General features: G+C 41.8%; 1 protein-coding gene across 2 annotated transcripts in view; it reads left to right on the top strand.

Moving 5' to 3' along the window:
• The window catches only part of LOC111864748 (homeotic protein distal-less), a 270,217-nt gene that overhangs the window by 33,188 nt on the left and 226,001 nt on the right, over positions 1-11,028 (top strand). The window contains exon 2 of one of the 2 annotated variants that reach the window (XM_023852245.2): positions 10,778-10,885. The exons of the other annotated variant lie outside the window; for it this stretch is intronic. Coding sequence (XP_023708013.1) covers positions 10,778-10,885 — 108 coding nt within the window. The remainder of the gene's footprint in view (positions 1-10,777; positions 10,886-11,028) is intronic. 2 annotated transcript variants of the gene reach the window in all.

Raw genomic sequence — 11,028 nt, 5'->3', positions numbered from 1 at the left:
GGGCTCTTTCCTCGGGGGTAAAGCGGCAGGGCCGTGAAGCTGACCACTCACCTCCAGCTAGTGCCGAGATCAAGAAAATGTGGACATATACATCCACTCCTCTGTACGTCTTAATGGCTTAGTGCTTAAGTAGTTAAGTACAGGGACAACTTACGCTCAGCTTGTCTTTCGCAATTTTTTGTTATTACAGGTGTTTTTCTCGTTCATAACTACCATTTCATGTTACCGACGTTCCATTGTAGAGTAAATAGCATCAGTTGCGAGCCTAAGAGAACGATCGACATAAACTTCAATGCAGGCCGGTATAACTGTCTCCTGCAGTAAAATCATTTCGGCGACAGAAATTTTACTTCATTCAGAAAGTTCATGAAAAATTTTGCCAGTGTGTCTGCCCTGGCTGAAGCCGTTTTAATGAAATTTGGTGCTGTCATTCTTCCTGTCAGAGTTCATTGTACCGCCCTGCTTTCAGCTTCCTATCACAGATAACACCAACATGGCGGACGTGAGAGAACACTAGTGCCATTGAACATAAGGTCATCATATTTGTTGTCGTCAAGAACACGGTCGCCGTTCACGGTAGCCGAGCGGTCTAAGCCTTAGACCGTTCGGCTACCGTGAAGCGACATTGCATGCCTTAGACTCTAAGGCATGCACTGTCTTCGCTCGCTCGGAAGCTGGGATCGTGAGTTCGAATCCCACTCAGGGCATGGATGTTTGTGTTCGTTTTTCTGTGTTTGTATACAGGTAGAGGCCTTGCGACGAGCTAATCACCCGCCCAAGGAGTCCTACCGAATGTGTAAGATCTAGAAAAACCGAAGTGAACGGAGAAGTTCATGGAGGTAGGCCTAGGCCCACTGGGGCTCTAGTGCAAAGGAAAAAAAAAGAACACGGTAAAATATGAAACTTCTAGAAAATTTCTTCGTTTAATGGCAAAATATGTTGACCTACTGGAGCCAGAGTGTGAGATTATGCACGGATGATAGACATAAAACACCGTGGCCTGCAGTCCGCAAGCGAACTATACCGACCGAGTGACCGCCGCTTTTCGGCGAAGTTAGTGCCAGCTTTAGCGGATAGAGGGTGTCGCGTGGTCAGCGCAACGGATCCCCACGGCCGATAATCTCGGTTTTCAAGACCGGAGCCTCCATTTCCTTGAAATCGCTCTTATCCTCACGAGGCTGAGTGGACTCCGTTCCAGACCCTCTACTTCTCAGAAAGGCTGATAGCACCTAGAATCGAACCCGGAACCCCGGATTTGTAGCCAAGAACTCTGATCACTAGACCACTATACAAATTATGCATTAAAAAGTTTCGTAAAACGTTATCAACAACAAACATGGCGACAATGCGAGAAAAGGATGGTATATCTGGTAAACCTTGGCGCGCCATAGCTCAAGCGGTTAGTCGCTGGCTTCCCACGGCGGCGGCCCGGGTTCGATCCCGAGTCTGGTCAAGTGGGATTTGTGGTGGACAAAGTGGCGCTGGAACAGTTTTTCTCTGAGTACTTCGGTTTCCCCTGCCAATCTTCATTCCACCAATTGCTCCACAATCACCCTCACCTATCATCTGGGGCTGGTGCAATAGGCCAGAAGGGGCCGCAGTACAAGGGACTTAGTCCCACCCCACTAGCAATCAAAGAGAGCTGGTAAACTTAAGTAGCCTTGTACACGAAGTTACACCTGCAGACGGAATGAAATGAATAGCTTAATATAAAAGCATGTAGGGAAGTGATGTGTGTGTGTTCGCGTGTGTTTGGAATACGCCTTTTGATTTCGATTAATTTGGTATTACCTACAGGTTACAGGCCTACGTCAGTAACCATGGGTCAGGTCTGGTTTTGGTAGGAGCAGTTCAGTACAATCTACGGAACACATTAATACTTAGANATAATCCAAACGACGACTATCAATTTTACAGGCTCACATTATACGCCTAAATACATCTACCGATTCGCACAGTGACACGTGTAGGCCTAACAACATCTGTGAATATGTGTAGTAACATACTGTCGCGTGTTTATGGCTCCGTGACTAATAATAACTCTATGGATTGCTTGATTAGATTCATTAACACCTTATACAGTCTCTCTTAATCATAATCAATTAATAATAATTCACAGTCAATCTTGTCCAAGCCTTCTTCCTTGACTGCCGAGGACTCGCTCCATTCTGTTCTCGTTCTACGTCTGACTTTTAATTTACGACTGGACTACATATAGTCTCGAAACGGACCCACATAAAATATCTGTTGCCCAGCAATGGATATATGAGAACCATATAGAAAACACCGCTTCATCTATTGTTGTATTTATAGCACGTTACATGGCAAATGATGTTACGCGATTGTTGCCTGCGTATCCGTTGCCGCGGGAATGTGCTTAACGAATCGTTACCCAGTAACGGTCCTCCATATCACATATATTTAAATAAATATAATAATAAATAATTTAAATTACTGTAGAGAGTCTTAAACTTATTTGTTCGCATATTGACTTTGCAGCAGTGGATATTTAATATCCTCCAAATAAATACGAGGTGAGTAACTTGTGCAGAGCTGTAACATGATACGCGTCTGGAGGATAAGTGCGTGCTCACTGCATAGGTGTGAGCCCCACGCTTTCTCATCTCAATGCGGACAACCAACTTGCACGTCGCTTTGTTTCATAAAAAGTTATAGGAAGTGAACCCACCACAAAGACAATTTTTTTAAAACTTAAGTTTATTTCAAGTCACCGTGTAACTTTACTTACTGTTTGCTGTACATACTCTTCACTTTGCCGTCACGAAGCTCCCAGTAGGTTCTTCTTTTTTAAAGAACCCAACCGTTCTGGAGAAACCTTGTTATAAGAAATGTATACATCACTTAAATATTTCAGTGTTCACGATAAAATTCTGTACCACAATGCACACCGTGTGCCTATTGATTTAAAGGAAAACTAAAGAATACACGATACAGGGGAGGAAGGAAAACTAGTAAGTACAGGAGAAGCTGTACAGACAGAAATTCTGAAAGGCAACAACACATTGCTTATCCCATACAATCATGGCTCTTATTTCAACGAACCTTCTGTTAGTGTACCCCGTATTTCCAGGGTAAAGTATAATTTATCTTCTCGAAAATCCATGATATTTACCTGCAACTGCCGAGAGAGGGTGTAGTCACACCAGACGCCAAATCCGACAAGAAAACCTATTGATTTTAAGCGAAATATGCCGTACTAAGTATGGAACGTGTTAATAATATAATCGATAAGATTGTGATTATCTGATAATGAATTATTAAGTACTTTCGTAAGCGGTTTAACGAAGCTGCATCATATACATAGGATACTTTTTTACTTGTACAATATAAGAGACAGAGGACCGCGTTTGTGGTCTAGTGGTCAGAGTTTCTGCCTATAGATCCGGAGGTCATAGTTGGATTCCCGGGGCTACCAGATTTTCTGAGAAATAGTGGGTCTGGAACGGGGTACACTCAGCCTCGTGAGGATAACTGAGGAGCTATTTCAAGCACATAGTCGCTGCAGTCTAGAAAACAGAGATTAACGCCTTGAGGATCCGTTTCGCTGACCACGTGACACCCTCTATCCGCAAAAGTATGCACTAACTTCGGCGAAAAGCGGCGGTCACTCGGTCGGTATAGTTCGCTTGCGGACTGAACCACCGAGTTTGTTTTTATACGAGTGAGAGTCTGTAAGTAGGTCACAAATGGCAATAAAACGTAAAACAAGTGGGACTCGAACCTGGGAGAAACATTTGTTTCTACACATGTCCTTCACCAAGAGTGACACGCATGTCCCTTCCTTTTACCAGTGCGACGAAACCCATAGCATAGGACTCGAAGTGTCTGACTTTTATGTCAGCCACTTCCGCACCTGCGCTCCAAACTTTTCGCCATCGGCGTGACCTTTGTTACCAAGGTGACATTTAGCGGACCAGACAGGTGAAAGTCACTAGGGGCCAACTTCAAGAAGTTCCTACTATATTTCTTGAATTCAGTCCTGGATTGCTTGGGCTGTATGGGGTCTGGCATTGTCATAATGGAGCAGTATAAAAATACCCGCCTTGTCAGTTGGCCTGGATGTTTTCTGCGAATTGCATCCCGAATCTTGAACAGACCTCACAGTGCGTTGCAGAATTCACATAGCTTAACTTTATGAGAATTGTGAAATGTACTGCATTGTTGGCTGACCCTGTCACTAGAATGAAACATACAGGACCTTCGAAAACTGACATTTGGAAGTCTGTGATGGACATGGGAGGAGATGAATGGGTTTGCAACCAGCTGTTTATTTTCGTAATTGTTGTCTTGAACATCCCTGTTGTGGCACCAGAAAGTTAGGTGTGTATATAGCTGCTTAGTTAATAAGTCACAGACCGAACCTAAACAAGTTCAAGTATACAACTTTTGCTCCAACCGGGTACTGGACAGTGGCCTTCAGTCCAAAAACCTCTGTACAAATGAACCATTCCAGCTCATGAGATGATCTCTCAGACTATGGACAATTGGCCTGGAACCGAAATTAAATTATTTGCCTTATCCGTTAATCAGGGCAAGCGGCCGGAGCGTAAGGATGACAACCTCACTGCCATCTGTGAGCCGATTGTCTTGAAAATGGACCTCGATGCCTCACAACACTATAGGCCTCCACGCCCTGTTACAGGGATAGCTTTACCTTTTTTTTTACGTATAACTCCATGAAGCAGAGTCCTTTTTCAGAAGCTGATGGTCGCTCAGGCAGTTAAGAAGTTGTCTACATTTTATGAAATAAATGTTTTTTACCGTGTTTACAAGTTCCTGCCGTTGGTCCTTGGCCTGAGCTGGGCAAATCAAATCCACAACGTCAAATGGGAGACACATTGCAGATTATCGAATTGGTTTTTTTTTTTTTTTTTGAGTGAAAATTTTAATAAACTGAAAGTAGGCCTCTGGCTGTGATACCCGTCACGTAATGAGCGATATTATGTTAAGATACTAACTCTCCTTGCAAGCTAAATATCACTAATAATTAAGTAAGCTTATTCTGGTACGAAACATCTGTATAAAATCAAATGCAGTTGCTATTCAAAAAAGGTATATATATATATATATATGTTTCTTGCTTGAGTAGACTGTGTATTAGAGAGACATCAGCATGTTTCAGTCTTACAAGACCATCATCAGGGAGTGCACTTTATTAAAAGAAAACATTACAATTCCGCACTACAGTTTAGTGAGATATAGTGGAAAGTCGCCGAATATGGGGCGTCTTTTGAAGGCTAATTACTAAGATAAATGAAACGTCAGACATTTGCAAATTGCATGAAAATGTTAGTGATCAAAGAACAAATGAAATGGAATGGCAAACAATTTAATTAAAGGTATTACTTAAACCATTCCAAAACAAAGAAGGAAGCAAATCTCGTGAGCCCCGTCGCACTGTCTGCGCCGTATAAGGCGGGAACCGTCTTCACCTGCTCAAACGCTGGGATCGTGGGTTCGAATCCCACTCGAGGCATCGATATCTGTGTGTATGTAGCGGCCTTGCGACGGGCTCATCACACTTCCAATGAGTCTTACAGACTGTGTATAGGATTAAGAAACTGAAAAAGGTGCCAAGATCCAAAGGGCTGTACAGTCGTACAGAGAGAGAGAGAGAGAGAGATCTTGGCATTGTAGTCCAGCAGGTTGCCTAATATATGGGCGTTATAATACTCGTACTACATACGCAGTTAGTCTTGCTTCTCTGGACTAGTCAAGTATTGTAAATATTTAATTTATAAATATTTAAAATTCTAATTTTAAACTCTGATATAAATTCAGATACTTGTACTCTTCTCCAAGTATAATTAGAATGATCAAGTCAAGGAGGATGAGGTGAGTAGGGCATGTAGTACAAATGGGGAAGAAGAGGATTGCATATAGGATATTGGTGGAAAAGCCAGAGGGAAAGAGACCACTGGGAAAACCAAGGAGTAGGTGGGTGGACAATATTAAAATGGATCTTAGAGAGATGGGATGGTATGGATTGAATTGATCTGGCTCAGGATAGGGACTAGTGGAGGGCTCTTGTGAACACGGTAATGAACCTTCGGGTTCCACAAAATATGGGGAGGTTCTTGAGTAGCTGCGGCTTTGGCTTCTCCTCAAGAAGGGCTCAGCTCCATTAGTAAATATAAAAACTCAGGTACTTCCTCGACAAAGGAATGACGAAGTGCAGAACATTGCTGCTGTAGCTGCTGTAAATGTTAAGAAACTAAGACAGGAACACGCTATGAAGATTTGGCAGGCAGTTTCAATGGCACTAAACAGTTCCTTGTTATTTTGAAGAGTAACGTTCACGCACGAAAGTTCCTTCTTACGCATCTGCGCAAAGTGTGTGAGTGTGTGTGAGTGTGTGAGTGTGTGCCTGCATCAGGCTGACAGCGCGCCGGATCCATTCCTCGCCTTCTGGCTCCGCTGAGAACAGTCTGCAGCAACAAATACATTCAGCTTGCTCACGGCCATCATTTCTCGTTCTGAACCCCAAAGAACTACTAATTCTTAGCAGAGTCTGTCTCTTCCGAAATTATAATTTCGAAAGCTTACATTTCACTGGCGTCTTCATATTGACCTCAGCTTTCGTCCTGTCCTCCATGTATGAGTTGTTTTCTGTATGTAAACTAATTTCCTTTCAGTTCCAGGCACATTCCTTCCGTATTCCTCCTGAGTTCTGCTTTGAACTTTCCTCCTCTCATATTGGGAGCCCATAACCTACCCATATTAGGCGATTTTAGATGACCACTTCCTTAGCTGTCAAACACAGCCACTATAACAATCTAACTATAAGCTCTTCTTCTTCTCCTTCTTCGTCTTTCTCTTCTTCTTCTTTGTCTTCTTCGTCTTCTTATTCTCCTTCCTCTGGCTTTACGGCACTTTCACGTTTGCTTTGGCCTCCCTTAGAATAGCAACCCATTCTTCTTTTTCTTGCGCTTTTAGTCTCCTTATTTCTACACGTAGAGCTTTACTGTATCTATAAACTACATTCTAATCTTTTTTTTATTTAACTCCAATAATTATACAATCTATCCATTATGTGTGGATAATAAGTACAATTCTAATCTTAAGCTTCAATTTTCTTATAGTTTCACGAAACTCAATTAAAGAAACACAAATGTTCAACAGCTAATAAAAATAGAACGAGTCACTCAGGCAAAGGATTTGGCAACAGGATCAGCTGTTGTTCTAGGCACTGCTGCGTGAAGCTCACAATATCGCCAGCTGGTAGCAGCACTTTTGCGATGAGACAATGTGCACCCCCCCTCCATATCTAGCGACATTCTCCTCACCCTAATGACGGCCTTCTTTTTTTTTAACTCCAATAATTATACAATCTATCCATTAAGTGTGGATAATAAGTACATTTTGTGGTTTACATATAGAAAAGGAAAGAGAGTTCCAATATACATGCTCAATACTTGTTTTAACTGCTTAGTGATATGCAGTTAAGTGTTGAATTATTCGAATCTGGTGGGTAAATCTGATGGTTTAAATCTGTTTAGCCTCCTGATTTCCCCTTCGTCGTCGAGCAGTTTTTGTGCCAAGTCGTTCGGATGGGCCTGGAGTCTGATTTTATACTTTTTGCTGTTTTTTTTATTTCCTCTCGTACTGTTGGTACATCTAGGTCCTTGTGTAGTACCGTGTTCGGCACATACCACGGTGCGTTAACTATTATTCGTAATACTTTGCTTTGAAATCGTTGGAGAATTTCTATGTTTGAGTTACTGGCTGATCCCCATAATGGTAGCCCGTACGTCCATATCGGTTTGAGCATGGTTTTGTACAGTAAGATCTTGTTTTCTGTCGATAGCTCCGACTGCCTTCCCAGCATCCAATACATCTGTCGGAATTTTATTCCGAGTTGTTTTCTTTTGGTGTGAATGTGTTTTTGCCATGTCAGTCGTTTATCCAGGTGTATACCAAGGTATTTGGCGTCTTCTGCTTGTGGTATCTGAGAGTGATTTAACGTTACTGGAGGACAGGTAGTGCGTTTCATGGTGAACGTTACATTCGTAGACTTATTTTCATTTGCCTTCATACGCCACTTTTTCAGCCAGTGTTGAATTTTATTTAGGTGGTCTTGTAAGTTCCTGGATGCGGATAGAGGATTGGTATGAGATGCCAGGATAGCTGTGTCATCTGCAAACGTGGCTGTTGTTGTCTTTCTAGTTGTTGGTAGATCTGATGTGTAGATCAAGTATAGCACTGGTCCTAAAACGCTACCTTGGGGTACGCCAGATGATATTGGGTATAGGTTTGTTAATGCCTCCTGTTGCTTTACAAAGTAGTATCTATGTGTAAGATAGGATCTCAGAATTGCGTACATTTGATGCGGAAGTTTCTGTTTCATTTTGTAGCATAGTCCTGCGTGCCAGACCTTGTCAAAGGCCTGTTCTATGTCAAGGAACACCGCTGTGCAGTAACGTTTTGTTTCGAGATCCCTGTTTATTTGGTTGACTAGTCTATGGACTTGTTCCGTAGTTGCGTGCTTGTTTCTAAATCCGAATTGGTGTTTGGGAATTATGTTTTGATCTTCTATCACTGGTTTTATTCTTTTCAGTAGTAGTTTTTCTAGTACCTTGGATAGTACTGGTATCAGACTTATTGGTCTGTAGGATGTTACTTCTTTCGTGTTTTTCCCAGGTTTTGGCAGCATAATTATTTGTGATATTTTCCATTGTATTGGGTAGTATTCTACTCTTAACACTGCGTTGAATATGTGTGTAATTTTTTGGATGCATTTTTCTGGTAATTCTTCCAATATCTTTCCCGTGATTAAGTCGAATCCAGGAGCTTTTTTGGGGTTGATTTCTTTTTTGATGACCGTTTCCACTTCTTTATATTTGAAGTTTCGCATTGGTAGATTCATCTGATAGGGTGCATCTAGGAAGTTGTTGATTTCGTATTCTTCTTCTTGTGTGGTCTCAGTGTCGAAAGGTTTGAAGACCTTGGAGAGGTGTTTGGCCAATGTTGCGGCCTTCTCTTGATTGACGGCCATCTAAGACGGAAACTTATCGATATCTATGTGACACACAGTCTGCTGAGGCAGTAAGTAGGATGCGCTTGGGTAGTGACTTGCATTTGAATTAATTAGACAAGCGTTTATGTGTTAAATAAAATACTATTAATAATTATATCTGGCTCTTTTAATGTTTCCTTTGTTACTACATTCTTATTGATTGCGAGAACTTCTTAAGAAGAATAAGGAACTGAAAATCAGTGAAAGTTTCATTTAATATCATTTACTTTAACCACTTGAAAATTTAGTCAGTGAGAATGTGGAACACGTTTTTCGTGTTATCGATTTCATCATTTTTACCTGTTAATTATTTATGCACATGCCAATAACATCAAGGAGGAGACAAGAATTTCTGCGAAGAACTAATCTCTTACTATCCCTGTTATGACACCAATCACATAGAAAACGACGCGTACAACGTTTCTTATATGGTTGCGTACATATTAGTTTCCGCTGTAACGTTCTTTTAATGAGCTGTTGCTTAGCAACCACTTGGGAATTTTTACCGAACAGTTGCGTAGCAATATAAGGAGATTTTTACCTAGTCGTTGCCTAGGAACTATAGGGGTATACACGTAGAGATGGATAGACAGACGGGGGGAATTAATGAAGTAGGCCATTTAGTTGGGCTCAAGTGGCATGATTGAAATGCTAGTTGATAAGGTGAATACACAAATACATAGACAGCATGGAGATCGCATAAGCTTACTTTTATTTTTTTTCAAAATAAGGAAAATGGACTGAAAATGACCTACATGGTCTTGAAGTGTGCTATAATAGCAAAATCAGAGGTGGAAATGTGGTGGAGGCATGTGTGGTTGTACTAGGACTGTGGAGTAAGTAGAGAGCGGTGTTACCTGCTGCTAGCCAATCAGTTTGTTTCCTGCGAACAGAACCACGAGGTTCTCAGTAACATACAGTTCAGCCACTAATCTAAAATTGTTATTCAGCTCCATTTTCAATTTCAAGTCGAATTTCACAATCGATACACTGAGTCTGCGTTCATAAGTTATTTCTGTTGCACTTAAAGCAAGTGTCACGTAACTTCGAACAAGGCCAAGAGTAACCTTGAATGCGTAGAAGAAAAATTTCAGGCAAGGGGGTGAGTTCGAGGGTGTGAGAAGTGACAGGCGGCCAGTTGTNGTTTGTACAACTGGCCGCCTGTCACTTCTCTTCTGCGCATTCAAGGTTACTCTTGGCCTTGTTCGAAGTTACGTGACACTTGATTTAACGCCTTAGACTCACTCACTCACGGAGCTGAGCCCTTCTTAAGGAACCGCCAATTGTGCAGCTACTCAGGAACTTCCTGCCATTTTATGGAACCCAAAGGTTCATTACGTGTTCACAAGAGCCCTCCACTGGTCCCTATCCTGAGCCAGATCAATCCAATCCGTACTATCCATTTACCATATCTCTAAGGTCCATTCTAATATTGTTCACCCACCTACGTTTTGGTCTTCCCAGTGGACTCCTTCCTTCTGGATTTCCTACCTTGACTTGATCACTCTAATTATACTTGAAGAAGAGTACAAGTTATGAAGCCCCTCATTACGCAGTTTTGTCAAACCTCCTGTCACTTCATCTTTCTTCGATCCGAACACCGTAGACTGTCATACCTCTTGTACTGTCAGAAGTTAAAAATTATTCGGCAGGTATGAAATGCACTGCACTCCATTAGATTTCACATTAGAAACGCTTAGTACAAATGAAACATTTGAAACATGGGTACTCTCTCGGCAGATTGGGGAGGGGAAGACACGAGACGTTACGAAAACAAGGCCTCGCTGTACAGCCATGCGGTTAGCTACTCAGCCTTCAGATGGAATGAACTAGGCGTCGCCAGCCCAAGTAAGTAAATGTGATTTGTGTCTTGAAGCCCCTGTTCACAGCGCTTTGTGTGTATCAGACTTGTCGCCTAAACAATGACTTTTCTTTTTTAAATTTTAAGTTCGCGATAGAAGTTTCAGTTCCCTAAATATCGAATTTAGGAC

Source organism: Cryptotermes secundus, unplaced genomic scaffold (assembly GCF_002891405.2).
Source record: "Cryptotermes secundus unplaced genomic scaffold, Csec_1.0 scaffold522, whole genome shotgun sequence".
NCBI lineage: Eukaryota > Metazoa > Arthropoda > Insecta > Blattodea > Kalotermitidae > Cryptotermes > Cryptotermes secundus.
Note: the sequence above shows the minus strand (reverse complement) of the source record. Positions and strands in the feature narration are given on the sequence as shown.